This window comes from Eumetopias jubatus, unplaced genomic scaffold (assembly GCF_037043125.1).
Source record: "Eumetopias jubatus isolate StellerSeaLion01/CBP00866 unplaced genomic scaffold, mEumJub1_p1.0 scaffold_11, whole genome shotgun sequence".
Classification (NCBI taxonomy): domain Eukaryota; kingdom Metazoa; phylum Chordata; class Mammalia; order Carnivora; family Otariidae; genus Eumetopias; species Eumetopias jubatus.
In genome coordinates this window covers 45,707,784-45,724,082 of record NW_028274817.1, presented here as the reverse complement: position 1 = coordinate 45,724,082, position 16,299 = coordinate 45,707,784, and the positions used below count along the sequence as shown (strand labels likewise).

The following is a 16,299-nucleotide window of genomic DNA, read 5'->3' as shown; positions in this document are numbered from 1 at the left end:
GCTTGTCCCAGCTTTCTAATTGTTGGCCAAATAGGTGTAAATATGTTTGTAATTGTATTTTAATTGATAATTATCTGACTAATAATAAGTTTGAACATCTCTTCATGTATTTCTAAGCATTTTAGTTTTCCTCTTCTCTGAGTATACTTTTTACATATTTTGCAAATTTAGGGTGGTGTGTTCCTGTCCTTTTCGATTTGCAGGAGTACTTTATGTATGCTAGACATTAATTCTTTGTTAGTTTAACATATTGCAAATATGTTTTTTCTATCTGTTATCAATTACCTTTGTTCCTGGTGTCCTTTATTGAATAGAAATTCTCATTTTTTATGTAATCAAATCTATTAATCTTTTTTGCTTTATGGTATGTAGTTCTGAGGTTTTGTTTAAGCCATTGTTATCCAATTGTAGGCCACAAAGATGTTCTTCTCTATTATGTTCTAGTAACTTCATAATTTTAACTTTGATATTTAGGTCTTTCATCCTCTGGTGTCCAGATTTATATTTGGTGCTAGGCAGGGGTCCAGTTTTATTTTTCCCCAGTGAGCCAGTCTTCCTGATACTTTATACTAAACTGTGCATCCTTTCTCCACTGATTTGTGGTGCCAATTTTATAGTATATTAGGTTTCTGTATTATATCTGTCTCTAGGTCTTTCCATTTATCTATTTATCTCTTCCATATTGTTTTTATTACTAAGGTATGGCAGGGATAGCTAATACTCACCAAATGATCTTTGTACTTCCTTACTTTCCCTGCCTGTCTTGCATTTGGATTGGGGCCACATGACTAGACCTGGACAGGGTACTATAAGCAAAAGTAATGTGAATGACTTCTGGGCCAAGGTAGTTTAAACACCTGTAAAAAAAAGACCATGTATTAATATGAAGGAGCCACAAGATGGACCAAGGCTTGGATCAGTGAGTAAGTATATGGAAGACTGCAGAGCTGCCCAAACCTTATTAAATTTTATACAAACAAGACAAAACCTGTGTTTATTTCACTGAGATTTTGGGGTTCATTTGTTAATGCAGCATAGCTTATCGTTACCCTGCCTAATACATATGGTTTTGTAGTATATCCTACTAACTGGTAGAATAAGTATCTCCTCTTTATCCTTATTTCTCAAAATTGACATAACATTTTCGAAGTTTAAGACTTCCATATAATGTGTCAATTAAGCTTTGGCAGATTTTCTTTTTGATGTTAAGCCAATTTTGCTTTCCAGTATTGGTTGTGACATATTTTACTACATTGCTGGATTCTACTTGCTGGTATTTTGTTCTAAATTTCCACATATACGTTTATAAGTGCAACATCTATAATTTTCCTTTTTCATACTGACTTTTTCTGGTTCTGATAAAAAGGTTAGTACTAGTCTTGTAAAATGCATTGGATAGTAATACTTCTTTCTGTTCTCTGGAAGAGTTTGTATAAAATTTGAATTATCTATTCCATCTGGGCTTTTTTGGGGAGGTAGAGGGACTTTTAAACTACTTTTTATTTCCTCAGTGGTTATAGGACACTTTGGGTTTTTCTTTATGAGTAAGTTTTGGTAAGTTCTATTTTTCAAGGAATTCATCAATTTCATCCATGTTTTCAAATTTATTATCATAAAGTTAGCCATAGTATTTTCTTTAAAAATCTCTGCTTATGCATTATTATTGTTTATTTATACTTTTTTTCTTGATTAGTCTCACCAAAGGTTTGCCTTTTTTATTATACCATACAAAGGAACAACTTTTGTCTCTGTTAATAGTGCCTAATGTATTTTTGCTTTCTATTTCATCTATCTTTTGCTCTTGTCTTTTTCATCTGTTTTTAAGTTTATTCTCTTAGTCTTTTTCTAGCTTAATTTGGATGCTTAGCTTATTGATGTTTAGTCTTTTTTTTAGTCTAACATAAGATTTTAAAATAATAATAGCTCTTTTGAGAGATAATTTATATACAAAACAATTCACTATTTAATATGTATGATTCAACATTTTTTAGTAAATTCACAGGGTTGTGCAACCATCACCATGATAAATTTTAGAACATTTTTGTCACCCCCCAAAAAACCCTGTACCCATTAGCTGTCACTCTCCATTTCTCCTCCACTGCCCCTCCAGCCCTCATCAACCACAATTCTACTTTCTGTCTTTATAGATTTGCCTACGCTAAACATCTCTTATAACATAAAATTTTAAGACCATAAATTTCCCTTGATATACTGTTTTTAGTGAATTCCACAAATTTGATCTTCTGTACTTAATTATTTTTCAGTTCTCAGTATTTAAACATTTACATTATGTTTCCTTTTTTAACTCATGAATTATTTAGAAGCATGTTTTAAAATTTCCAAACACATGGGTTTTTTAAATGTTATCTTGTTGTTATTGATTTCTATCCTAATTGCATTTGGTCAGATAAGATAGTGCTTATGATACTGATTCTTAGAAATTTGTTGAAACTTGCTTTATGGCCAAGTACATGATTAATTATTATAAATGTTCTATGTAGCTTAAGAAGAAAGTGTATTCTCCTATTATTGGGTGCAGGATTCTGTATGTCCATTAAATCAGCTTGTTGATTGCATTGCTCACTATTCTATATCTACAATTTTTTTCTCCTTGTCCTTTGAATACTTTAGAGAAGTATGTTGAATTTTCCCATGTGATTGTTGCTTTGTTCATTTCTTTTTATAGTTCTGTAACATTTTTATTTACATATTTTGAGGTTATTTTATTAAATGCCCATACATTTAGAATTATTTTTTTGGTGAATTGAACATTTTGGCATCATTCAAAAACCTTTTATCTTGAAATAATAATAGATTTACAGGGAGTTGCAAAGATAGTACAGAGAGGTCTTCCATACCTTTCACACAGTTTCCCCAACCCCAATGGTTACACCTTACATAACTATAGTGTGAAAACAAAATTAGGAAACTGACATCAGTACAATATGTGTGCACAGTTTTACACTACTTTATCACACCACTGCAATCAAGATACAGAATTATTCCATCACCGCAAAGATCTCTTTTGTGCTACCTCTTTCTAGTCACACACACTCTTCACCCCACCAGACCTTAATGCCTGGCAACCACTAATCTGTTCTCCATCTCTATAATTTTTTCATTTCAAGACTGTTATATAAATGGAATCATATGGTATGTGACCTTTTGAGATTGGCTTTTTTTTCCCCACTCAGTACAATGCCCTTGAGATTCATTCAAGTTGTGTTGTATGAATAGTTCTTTCCTTTTTATTATTAAGTAGTATTTCATGATGTACAGTTTATTTAACCATTCACCAATTTTTATCTTTAATAATGCTTTTTGTCTTAAAATCTATTTTATCTCATATTAATTTGGCTATGCCAACTTCCTTTTGGTTAGTGCTTGTATAGTATATTTTTGTATCCTTTTACTTTCTAAGTTTCTGTATACTTATTCTTTAGCATGTGGCTGGATTTAAAAAACCTGACAGTATCTTTTAACTACTAAGTTTAGCTCATTTTCATTTATTATGATTACTAATACATGAGAACTATTGAGCTTTCTATTTGTCTTGCTTTTTTGAAGCTCCACTTTTCTCATTTCTTACCTTCTTTTGGATTTTTTGTTAGTGCATTTTTTTTCTTTACCGCCTTAGACATTATACACTCTCTATTATTTTAGTGGTCACTTCTGAAACTTTATCATTCATATCTAATTTAAGTCTAGAGTTTATCAGTATATAAATAATAGGTGACAGTCCCAATTGCAATTAATATGGACTGGTATAAACTTATGTTCTTAGGCAACCTCAAAATCTATAATTCTCTTTTTGTTCTGATATTGCAGCATCACCATCAGACCTAAGGTGTTTTCATATTTCAAGGTGTGAGCCTCAATGAGAAATATGAGACAAATTGCTATTTATTTTCTTATAAGCAGGGCTTAGTGGGAACTATTTTTTAAAGGCCTAGAAAGACTCAGGATTTTCCAGGTCACCTATTTTGGTTACCAATGTTCCCAGTTTTGCTCAGGAAATGTGGTAAAATGGTGAATTCAACTGATATTACATTTAAGTAATAGACTAATTTCTGAACTCTTTCTTTCTTTCTTTCTTTCTTTCTTTCTTTCTTTCTTTCTTTCTTTCTTTCTTTCTTCCTTCCTTCCTTCCTTCTTTCCTTCCTTGCTTCCTTGCTTCCTTCCTTCCTTTCTTTCTTTCTTTCTTTCTTTCTTTCTTTCTTTCTTTCTTTCTTTCTTTCTTTCTTCCTTCCTTCCTTCCTTCCTTCCTAATTTCTGAACTCTTTCTTTCTTTCTTTCTTTCTTTCTTTCTTTCTTTCTTTCTTTCTTTCTTCCTTCCTTCCTTCCTTCCTTCCTTCCTTCCTTCCTTCCTTCCTTCCTTTCTTTCTTTCTTTCTTTTCTCTGACAGAGAGAGACATAGCGAGAGAGGGAACATAAGCAGGGTGAGTGGGAGAGGGAGAAGCAGGCTTCCTGCTGAACAGGGAGCCCGACGCGGGGCTGGATCCTAGGACCCTGGGATCATGACCTGAGCCGGAGGCAGACACTTAACGACTGAGCCACCCAGGCGCCCCCTAAACTCATTCTTCAAGTTTTCTTGGTCCAACAGCTTTAAGTGGAAGGAAATTCTTGTAGTAGAATTCTGTAATGGCTCTATTTTGTCTTTTACACTGAATCAGGTATTCCATAATTTAGTCTACTCATTGTTTTCACTGAAAGTTGCTCAGCATCCTTAGAAACAAATATCTGATTCCACTTAATTCCTTTTTTCTATGACGTCATTCTATAGGAACAACTACCTTGTCATGTAGAACTTATCGTAAAAGGGAAAGCACTCAGTTAATTGTAGGCTATTAGTTTTCAACCCCAGATTGTGGAAGGAAGTCTCATTTGTACTATTCTCATCTCAACCCAAATAGCCCATGTTTTCTTGAGACTCTGTTGTTTACTACCCTATTTCTGGCTTACTTTTAGTCTGTAGCCACTTGCTTAAGCACCCAAAAGGAATATAAGGAAAGATACTCTGATATATCTTACAAGTAGTGGAAAAATTGAATAACCTGAGCTGATAAAAGGTGGAAACAAGTGCAGTTCTAGGGATTCCAAAAGCAGCAGTTGGTATCACTTCATCCTTGTGCTCTACCATTAAATAACAGCAATGTATTCTCGATCCTTGCATTTATCAGTTCGTATTATTAAAGAAAAGGAACATGATCACTTCACTTCACGATCCAATTGTTTACCCAAACCAATTAATTAGAGCAAGGAAGGCAGGACTATTCAATGCTTGTGAGGATTGTCCCACTTCACCCATGCTCTGGACATACAATGTAAAAGGTAAAAACTACAGTACAGAATGTATAAGGAATGTTTCACCAGTCACATTTAGGAATAATAGAACAGTATATAGTTGGTACTTAATTCCTAGTACCTGTTATTATTTTGTGACTATTAGTTATTATAAATTAAATCTTTTCAAATAACTACTCTTCAGATTCAGCCACACCTGGATGGACCATGCTGTTGATCTTTCACATGGAATGTGATTTAAGATCCAAAACCTCGGACTTCAGGAAATGAAATATTTGCCTATTGTGTGATTCTTAGCTCATTCATAATCCAGATTTACATGTCTCTGTGCAGGAATAGGTTTCATCTGAAGTGGATGTAAGTTTCCACTGTTAAGAGGAGCAAAGGAAGCTGGGTAGTTTACCCTAATAGCTGGGATTGAGCCAAGAGATACTGATGCATCCATCTTCAGTATATGAGCTCAGACACCACCTCTACCTCACCCAGAAGAAGACATTACTGTTCCAGGACTGACATCTTTTCAGATTCTCCTTACTAAGTGTTCAAACAATCTTGGGTCTAGCCTTACCCAGGGTCACCTTATTACTACAGCAATGATATTCTTTATTAAATGGCCATGGGTTTGATGTCATATGAATTACACTGGTCATAGTAAAACCAAGGAAGATCAACCAAGTAAAAACCTGGAGTCCTCCATCATTTCTCTTCTAAAGGGAGAAAAAAAGCCGTTCACCCATTATCATTATCACCACTGATTTCTTCAGAAAATCTTTGAAGATTCTGATTTTGCTTGAAAGCCCAGGTTTTATTGTTGGTGACAAATACAGTCAGTTGTTTTCCTTGAAGGTCCACACATTGATTTTTTAAAAAGATTTATTTATTTATTTGAGAGAGAGCGAGAGAGAGAGAGAGAGGAGGGGGAGGAGCAGAGGGAGAGGGAGAAAAGAGAATCTCAAGCAGACTCCTTGCTGAGTGTAGAGCCCCATGTGGGCGTTGATCCCACAACCCTGAGATCATGACCTGAGCTGAAATCAAGAGTCAGACGCTTAACCAACCAAGCCACCTAGGTGCCCCTCACACATTCATTTTTAAGAAAATGTCTGCCCAATATCCAAGTCTGAAAAAATGGAGTTTTTCTGCCATTCTTTCAAGTAAAAAAGCAGCTCATTCAGGGTATAACTCAAATGACCATGCAAGTATATTTTTTGGAACAACCACTGTTTTAAGCTATGCAACAGAAGTGCTTTGTGCACACTTCCCGTTTTATCACACAGAATATTAAAAAGCATGCACTCGGGCGCCTGGGTGGCTCAGTTGGTTGGGCGGCTGCCTTCGGCTCAGGTCATGATCCTGGACTTGCTGGATCGAGTCCCGCATCGGGCTCCCTGCTCAGCGGGGAGTCTGCTTCTCCCTCTGACTCTCCCCCCCTCTCATGTGCTTTCTCTCTCTCAAATAAATAAATAAAATCTTAAAAAAAAAGCATGCACTCAAGAATTGAGATTTAATAAAATTAATACTTTTAATATAAATAAGGACTCCTTTCACATTTTAAAATGAAACTAGATTTAAAATTTTTTTTGCATGTGTGGCTGTAAAAAAAGTCAATCACTACTAGTACAGTTTGGCTATGCTAAGGCTCCAGCAGTTTTACCCACCATTGCTTTTGCAGCATTAATGTAAATGTCAACCTAGTGAAAAATAGCAAATACCATGTTAGATTGTTTTGAAAATAATTTTGACCTTACTGTTTCAGGGATCTGCAGTGGTTTGTGGATACACTGAGAACCAGTGATGTATAATATGATTCTGATTCTGTGTAAAAAATACACAGAGATGACGTGAACATCTGAAAGAATTTACCTTTTAGTTGCAGGAGCCTTTTTAGACTGATGCTATGGACTCTTATATATGGTGAATTTTTTTTTATGCCAATAAAATAGAAGCACATCACAGATTTTAATAGTTTTGTAATATTTTACTGTGTGGACATACCATCTATTGTTTAGCCAGATCCATAGTGTTAGACATTTAAGTTGCTTCTAATTTTTCTCTCTTAGAAACAGTGCTGAAATGAACATCCCTTGTGTATTTCTCTGTGTAAAATTATTTGATTATTTCCTTAGGAAAAAAATCCTACAGGTGGAATGCTTGTCTGAAAGTAGGTGCATCTTTATAGCTTCTTTTTCCTTTTTTTGTTTGATTTCAGGTTTTTATTTAGATTCTAGTTAGTTAACATATATGGTAAAATTGGTTTCAGGTGTAGGATTTAGTGATTCATCACTTATATATAACACCCAGTGCTCAACAAAACAAGTGCCCTCCTTAATAACCATCACCCATTTAGCCCATCCCCTACTACCTTGTTCCATCAACCCTCAGTTTGTTCTCTATAGTTAAGAGTTTGTTTTATGGTTTTGCCTCTCTTTTTCTCCAACTATGTTCATCTGTTTTGTTTCTTAAATTCCACATATGAGTGAAATCATATGGTATTTGGTTTTCTCTGACTGACTTATTTCATTTAGCATAATACACTCTAGCTCCATCCACATCATTGCAAATGGCAAGATTTCATTCTTTTTGATGGCTAAGTAATATTGTGTGTGTGTGTGTGTATATATATATATATATAACTTCTTTATCCATTCATCAATGTTGATGGATATTTGGGCTCTTTCCATAGTTAGGCTATTGTAGATAATGCTGCTACAAATATCAGGGTGCATGTGACCCTTCAGATCAGTATTTTTGTTTTCTTTGGTTAAGTACCTAGTAGTGCAATTTCTGGGTCTTAGGGTAGCTTTATTTTTAACTTTTTAAGGAACCTCCATACTGTTTTCCAGAGTGGCTGCACCAGGGTGCTTTCCCACCAATAGTGTAAGAGGGTTCCCCTTTCTCCGCATCCTTGCCAACATCTGTTGTTTCCTGTGTTGTTAATTTTAACCATTCTGACAGGTGTGAGGTGGTATCTCATTGTGGTTTTGATTTGTATTTCCCTGATGGTAAATGATGTTGAGCATCTTTTCATGTATCTGTTGGCCATCTGGATATCTTCTTTGAAAAAAATGTCTATTCATGTCTTCTGCCCATTTCTTAACTGGATTATTTATTTTTGGGGTGTTAAGTTTGATAAGTGCTTTACAAACCCTTTATCAGGTATATCATTTGCAAATATCTTCTCCCATTCTGTAGGTGTTTAGTTTTGTTGATCGTTTCCTTTGTCGTGCAGAAGCGTTTTATCCTGATGAAGTCCCAGTAGTTCATTTTTGCTTTTGTTTCCCTTGCCTCCCAAGATGTGTCTAGTAAGAAGTTGCTGTGGCCAAGGTCAAAGAGTTTGCTGCCTGTGTTCTCCTCTCTAATATCTTTATAGCTTCTTATGCAGATTACCACATTGCCTTCCAGATAAATTGTACCAATATTTAATACCCATTTGTCCCTTTTCTATGTGACCCCCTCCCAGGAGTCCCTATCTCTATCCTTGCCTCATGTTACCATACACTTGCCTAAAAATGAGTGTTCTGTGAGGGGTGTCAGGAAAGCAGACTGGGTTTGAAAAATCTCTGGGACCTTCCCTATCTTCTACTTTCATTGCTTCAGTGGGTCAGGGAGGAGAACAAAGAAGATGCATCTGCTCTTAAATGAATTTAAGGGTGGGGGTGGGGTTCCCATAAAGGCCTCACCACTCCCCCTCTTCTAAGAGAAGACAGACCTGGATCTCTAACCATAGGGGAAAAAAAAAACACTCTTTGCACTGAATCATTCTTTCTGTCACAATGCTTTGTCTCATCATTAGAAATGATAAATCACTTTAGCATTTCATGGTCACCAGAACTGCCCAAGAAAGAGGGCTTTCTTTGTCAGGACCTGCACCAGATCGTATAATTTCTTTTTTTATTATTGTTATGTTATGTTAATCATCATACATTACATCATTAGTTTTTGATCTAGTGTTCCATGATTCATTGTTTGCGTATAACACCCAGTGCTCCATGCAGAACGTGCCCTCTTTAATGCCCATCACCGGGCTAACCCATCCCCCCACCCTCCTCCCCTCTAGAACCTTCAGTTTGTTTTTCAGAGTCCATTGTCTCTCATGGTTCATCTCCCGCTCCGATTTCCCCCCCTTCATTCTTCCCCTCCTGCTATCTTCTTCTTCTTCTTTTTTTTTTTTTTAACATATAATGTATTATTTGTTCCAGAGGTATAGGTCTGTGATTCAAAAGTCTTACACAATTCACAGCACTCACCATAGCACATACCCTCCCCAGTGTTTATCACCCAGCCACCCCATCCCTCCCACCCCCCACCACTCCAGCAACCCTCAGTTTGTTTCCTGAGATTAAGAATTCCTCATATCAGTGAGGTCATATGATACATGTCTTTCTCTGATTGACTTATTTCGCTCAGCAAAATACGCTCCTGTTCCATCCACGTCATTGCAAACGGCAAGATTTCATTCCTTTTGATGGCTGCATAATATTCCATTGTATATATATATATACACCACATCTTCTTTATCCATTCATCTGTCGATGGACATCTTGGCTCTTTCCACAGTTTGGCTATTGTGGACATTGCTGCTATAAACATTGGGGTGCACGTACCCCTTCAGATCCCTACATTTGTATCTTTGGGGTAAATACCCAGTAGCGCAATTGCTGGGTCATAAGGTAGCTCTATTTTCAACTTTTTGAGGAACTTCCATACTGTTTTCCAGAGTGGCTGCACCAGCTTGCATTCCCACCAACAGTGTAGGAGGGTTCCCCTTGCTCCGCATTCCCGTCAACATCTGTCGTTTCCTGACTTGTTAATTTTAGCCATTCTGACTGGTGTGAGGTGATATCTCATTGAGGTTTTGATTTGGATTTCCCTGATACCGAGCAATGTTGAGAACTTTTTCATGTGTCTGTTGGCCATTTGGATGTCTTCTTTGGAAAAATGTCTGTTCATGTCTTCTGCCCATTTCTTGATTGGATCATTTGTTCTTTGGGTGTTGAGTTTAAGAAGTTCTTTATAGATTTTGGATACTAGCCCTTTATCTGATATGTCATTTGCAAATATCTTCTCCTATTCTGTCGGTTGTCTTTGAATTTCTTTGTCAACCTACAACCAAGTCAGGCAGCAGATCTTGGTCTTTTTTTTTTTTTTTTCTTGGTAAGCATCTGTTGTTCCCACCATTCCTTAACATTTCTTATAGTCACCACCTTATTTTACCCTTTGCCATCTCATTTTTGGTTTATTATAACTTCTTAACAACAGTTCTCATTTCCAGTCTTTTAATTTTTTTATTTTTTTAAATTTTAGTATGTTAATCACCATACATCAGTAGTTTTTGATGTAGTGTTCCATGATTCATTGTTTGCGTATAACACCCAGTGCTCCATTCAGTACATCCCCTCTTTAATACCCATCACCAGGCTAACCCATTTCCAGTCTTTTTAAAAAAGATTTTATTTATTTATGAGAGAGAGAGAGCATGAGCGGGGTGGGGGGTGGGGTGAGGGAGAAGCAGGCTCCCCGCTGAGCAGGAAGCCCCATTTGGGGCTCAATCTCAGGAATTTGGGATCATGACCTGAGCCGGGGCTCAATCCCAGGCCCCTGGGATCTTAACTGACTGAGCCACCCAGGTGCCCCTCATTTGCAGTCTTGATGCCTAACCCCATCCCAGCTCCAATCCATTTTGCACCTTGCCACCAAATTATCTTTCCTTTTGTCAAAAATGTCCAGTAACTCCCAGCATATGTCAGGGTATTTCAATCTCAGCTGGGAGTTTGGGATCTCTCCCCAAATTGCCTCATCCTTGATTTCCACCTTTTTCTCTCGTCACTTCTCTTCCCACAGCTTCCATTTCAGGCAAATTGATTACCTTCTTATCCCAGGAACGGATTTCCCACCTGACTATCTTCAAACCATTTTCCCCACTGAAATGCTCTTCTGTGTTTTCTCATGCTGTCCCTTCAGAGTCCAGCTTAAAGCTTTCTAGCAACTTCATTTAACCAGACAGCATATATTTGACAATGAACATGTGCCCAGGTGCTATTAATCCTTTTGTACTTACGTACCTTATCTCACCAGCCAGATTTAAAAACATGAACACTTTTTTTGTTGGTCAAAACATACAACTTTATTGATGATACACAAATGAAGTCTTTGGTGGATAAATTCAAGTCAAAACAAATGACAGAAGTGTAGGCTATTTCGATGGACAGGTTCACTGTCAATTCACATAGAGGAACCAGTAAAAATATTTCCATTCGAGCAGCACGATTAAAGTCACAAATGTGTTTTCAGTACAAGAGGACTATTTATTTGGTATTCATAAAATGGTTCAGCTTAAAGCTGGAGACTGTCATAGATAACATCTTTCTGGATGATACATTATTCAAAACTGGCAGCTGAAAGGATCCCTTTATTACATGAACAAGTGGAAAAGCAGTAACTTTCAATTTTCATTGCTTCCAGACTGAAAAATCAAGAAATTTCTTCAAGTCTTTTGAGAGCACATAGCCAATCAGAATTTGTCCACTAGTTTTATAACTTTCACTTTCACCAAGAGGTCATGGTGATCGGCTAGGGCTCGAATTTTCTTAACGCACACTCCAGATGTAGTGCATAAATAAAAAAGGGAACCTTTATTGAATTCTCTGTAGTTGAATACTTCTGCTCTGAGATTGTCATAGATGATCTCAAACAGAGTAAGGGCATTAATAAGAATTTCTGATTCCACATAAGAATTATAAAGGGAACTAAAGGATGATGGCACTTGGGTGCTGAGCAGTTTTTTTAACATATCTGGATTTTCAGCAAAATTCGAAAGTATTTTCAAAATCTCAACCTTGATTTTTCCACCTCCCTGAGATAGCAAACGGAAAAAGTTTGCAATGGAGTTGACAAGCAGGTGCTGGTAGTCATTGGTAATAGTCATGTTTGTTAAAAATTTTAGTCCAACTACCTGTACTGCTGAGTTCAAATTGGAGGCCATGATATCATCCATCACTTTATTCATGTATACCTGAAGTCGGCCCTGATTTTCATAGTTCTCACTCAGGTTATTCATGGCCATTAAGGCTTTTTCCTTAATGTGGGGATCAGTTTTGTTGATCATGTTTGCAATAATTGGGAGGCCTCCCAATTTGCGAATTGTGTCTTGGTTGCATGAATAATTGGCATTGTTGCTCAGAGTGAGCAAAGCTACCTGTTGGATGAAAGGATCATCCGATTTCTGAAGCAAAGCAAGGACTTTCCTGAGGTCTCGGACACCGAGAATCTCATCTATTTCATAAGGAAAGGGGCGCTTCTGCATGGGAACAGGTCTCCTCCCTCTCCCTCTCTGCTGGGTTTCAGGCTCAGAGTCTGACTCCGACTCTGTGTCAGTCCATCCAGACTCCCCTTCCTCAGAATCAGGGACCTCTGCCAGGAAAGCTTGTCCCCCATTAGCAGAGGCTGCAGCAGCCGCTGCAGCCCCATCCCCAGGGCGGAAGCCCAGCCCCAATTCATCTACTTCCACCTTGTTTTTCTTGCCCTTGCCCTTGCCCCCAGTCCGAGACCTGGTTCCCTTGGCTCCACCTTTGGGTACAGCTCCAGTCGCTGACCCGGCTTTAGGTATAGCGCCGGTATGAGCCCCGGGGGTCGCTTTCTTGGAGGGTGCTGCTGTTCTGGGGGATCCTGAAGTCCCAGGAGCCTCTGCAGCCCCGGAAGGCACTGCTGCCCCAGAAGGCACTGGCGCAGCAGGAGGGGTTGCGGGTACAGGAGCCTCCGCAGCCTCTGTAGGTGCTGCCGCCTCGGTAGGCACTGGCGCCCTGGGAGGCATCGCGGGCGCCCCGGGAGCCTCTGCTGTGCCAGGGGCTTCCGGCAGCTTGGGGGCCCTTGCCACTGTGGGGGCCGCTGCAGCCACGAAAGCCTCTGCCTCCCCGGGGGGTGGTGCCATTGAGGAAGCCGCTGTGGCCCCGGCGACTGGTTCGGCCCTAGGCCCAACCCCTGCCCCTTCTGCCTCCTGGACCTGATTTCCGGCCCCACTCTGAGCCTCAGCACTGGATGCAGCTGGGGCCACTGCCTCAGCTCCAGCTGCGTCCAGAGCAGAGGCTTCATCCTGGGCCCTGTCCTCTGCCCGAGTGCGGACTGGGGTTGGAGGACCGAATCCCGGCCCCAGGTCAATGGTGAATCCGGCCCTTAGTCCGGCTCTAGCCCTGGCTCCAGTCCCAGCCACAGCCCTGGTCTTGGGCTTGGCCATTCTCTTCTTTGTCTGGTTTCTTCCCCTGGCATATTTGTAGACACAGTACCAGGCACTAGCTCCAATCACTATCCCCGCGGCGACGCAGCCAGCATCTCGAACTCGGCTCATGGTGCAGCTGGAGTAATTCTCTGATCCAGGGCGTGGAGCTGGCTTGCCTAAACGGGATGTGTGCACGTCTGGGCGAGGCACTTCCACTCAGGCTCACAGGTTTTCCCCAGGCTGCAAGCCGAGCAGGACCTGGGAGAAAGAACAGCAATGAAACTTAAGGCTCTGGCTCATTTTGTGCTTAACCAGGCCTCTGAAGAGGAGAGCTTGGAAACAGAATGCTTGGTGAGTGGGCTAGTACCCAGACACAGGACCCAGGTTGTCTAAGGTTTTCTATACCTTCATCCCTAGCTGGCCCTACCCAATGCCAATACACAATTTCCCAGCACCTAAATGGGGGATGAGAGGCAGTACGGACATTAGGAAAAATGGTGGGGAGCAGGAAAAACAGTAGAGACCCCAGATGTTGCTCTGATTCCCCCCCCCCACAGGCACCCCCAAGGGTTCCGAGATGGTGCTCATGCACATACCGACCTGCTGGGAGCAGGAGCAGTTAACTTTTTTCCACCAGGCTTGTACTTGTGCAGGGCCCCAAATTCAGACAGACCTGCAGACAGAGCCCAGAAAGGGTGTTTTGGGGTCGTTGGTGGATGGATTCCATTTCCTTTCGTGATTTGAATCCTTATGGGCCAAGTTCTCCCCTCTCAGGGATCCTCTTTCCCTCCTTAACCCTTCCTCCTCAAACCAGTAGTTAAGAAGGCGGATGCCACACCCCTTTCTCTGCACCAAAAAGGACAAGCCCGAGGCAAGGGTGTCTTGTAAAGAGGGAGAAGATGGGGGAAGAGGAGCCTCTGGTGCCAGACTCTGCTCTGGTTTCTGCCATACCCACACCAGGGGTTCCCAGACAGTTTCCCCCGCCCCCCCCGCCCCCCGCACTGACCTCCAAGGATTCAGGGCTGTTTCCTCTTCCCTCAGTTCAGTGAAAGCTTCATCCTAAGGACAGACTGAAGGGCAGAAATATAGACACCAGAGGTTGGAGACTGAGAGCCCGGTGGATGGAGACCCAGCACACAAGTCCCCATAATTGCCTTCTAGCATTCGCGTACCAGAATGACAACCTCTCAATTCCCTCAACTCTTCTTGCCCCTCCCATTCCACACCAATCTCCCCCCTCCTGCGCAGACTCCCCAGGCACTCAACCCCTCCTTCCTTTTGCCCCGCCCCGCCCGTCCGCCATTTCTCCGGGACACACAGCCACACCCCTTCTCCTGCACCGAAGCGGGAGGGGGCGGGGCGAGGGTGCAGCAAAAGCTGGATGGGACGCGGGATGAGGGATTACTGCCCAACAATCTAGTGTCTTCCTCCCACGACCACCCGTCCTTCAGTCCCCAGCCCCCAGACCTAGCATAAGCCTGCAGAACAGGGGCCCCGATGTCTGACCTTTCGGTTCGAGGGTCGTGATTTTCCACTGTTTCTCCGTCCTGGGCTCCGCCTCCCACCCCCACCCCCAAATTCCCTAATAACCGCCATGTCTCCCTCCAGCGTACCAGAACTCCTTTTCCAGGACTGAATAAACGGGGGTGAAGGGCTGTGTGGGTTGGAGGTGTCTGGAAAGCAGTCTGGGAGTTAGCACAGCGGTTTAATACCAGATTCTCTCAGGGTCCCCCCCCTCCTGTGAAGCCCAGACAGCGCCAAACCCGCCATCTCCCCTCCAGAGGCTGGCACACCCATTTTCCAGCACCCCCAAAGGACAGGGGGCCGGCCGGGGGCGGGGGGAGAAGGGAAAGTGGAGGGGTGGTCGGGGGAGGTATCAGCAAAGTGAGGGTGAGAGTGAACGGGCCGGGCCGGCTTGTTTCCAAACTGCGTCCCCTCCGGTCACCCTTGCCCAACCACCCCGCTGGCCTTATATGCGCTGCCACGTTTATTTCTCTTCCCTCCTCCTCTCAAAACAGGACGGGATGTGGGGTGCGGGGCCTGAGTGTCAAAAACAAAACCAGAAAACACTGACTGGGAGAGGAAGTAAGCGGATTCTCCGCAAGTATATCCGAGGCTTTAGGTCCCCCCCTCCCCCTCTCCCCGCCGCCCACCAAAATGAGCTGCGACTGAGCGCGGGGATCTGGAAAGCCGGCCAGGAGCGGGCGAGGCAGAGGCACCCGCGCGGCCTCAGACTCCCGCATCTCTGAGCTACCCCTTTCAGGAGTGCCAGGCTATGCCCACCCTCACACCCACCTGCCCGGATCTGGGGGAATTTTCTCCTCCTCCTCCTCGCCTGGGTTAAACGCACGGCAGTGCGCAGCGCAAGAGAGCTGGTACCCAGAGGAGGACGGAGGACGGCAGTCAGGGCTTTAAGTACCTTTGCCCACGTCAGCTCCTGGTCACGTGAGAGCTGCATCGCCAGTAAGCGTGGGTCCCTAATTTCCACTCCCACCGAGAGCATGAGCCCCCTCCTTTAGACCCACTCCCACCTCACCCCACCACATCAGGTCCTGTCACTCAATTTTTTTTTTTGTCTTTGAAGTCCCAGAGGCCAAAAGTAGCCCCTTCTCCCTGTGTTAGAATTTGCCTTTTTCTAGATACCGGGATGGGATGCATCCTCTTGGAGGGCTATTGGCAAGTTTTACTTTTTTGTGTGTCTTTCATTCGTTTCATTCTTTCCTGGGCAACTGGACACTCCCCCTTCGCTCCACCTTCAATCCCCCATCCACTGGTGCCCACCGTTT

General features: G+C 41.8%; 1 protein-coding gene across 5 annotated transcripts; it reads right to left on the bottom strand.

The window, feature by feature from the left end:
* Positions 1 to 11,404: 11,404 nt before the first annotated feature.
* On the bottom strand, positions 11,405 to 15,888 carry ARMCX2 (armadillo repeat containing X-linked 2). Of its 5 annotated transcripts, none has more exons than XM_028095374.2 (5): positions 15,809 to 15,888; positions 15,127 to 15,553; positions 14,520 to 14,583; positions 14,114 to 14,186; positions 11,405 to 13,771 (listed from the first exon to the last, which is right to left on the bottom strand). In XM_028095374.2, the coding sequence occupies exon 5, from the start codon at positions 13,640 to 13,642 to the stop codon at positions 11,813 to 11,815; it is 1,830 nt and encodes a 609-aa protein (XP_027951175.1). In that variant the 5' UTR covers positions 13,643 to 13,771; positions 14,114 to 14,186; positions 14,520 to 14,583; positions 15,127 to 15,553; positions 15,809 to 15,888; the 3' UTR covers positions 11,405 to 11,812. The 5 variants fall into 5 exon arrangements, with proteins under 5 accessions (XP_027951175.1, XP_027951177.1, XP_027951178.1 ...); XM_028095376.2 differs by having other exon boundaries at positions 15,127 to 15,186; XM_028095377.2 differs by lacking the exon at positions 15,127 to 15,553 and having other exon boundaries at positions 14,110 to 14,186.
* Positions 15,889 to 16,299: the final 411 nt, after the last annotated feature.

Coding starts and splice junctions, on each gene's coding strand:
- ARMCX2 (XM_028095374.2), bottom strand. CDS start 13,642: ATGAGCCGAGTTCGAGATGCTGGCTGCGTCGCCGCGGGGATAGTGATT.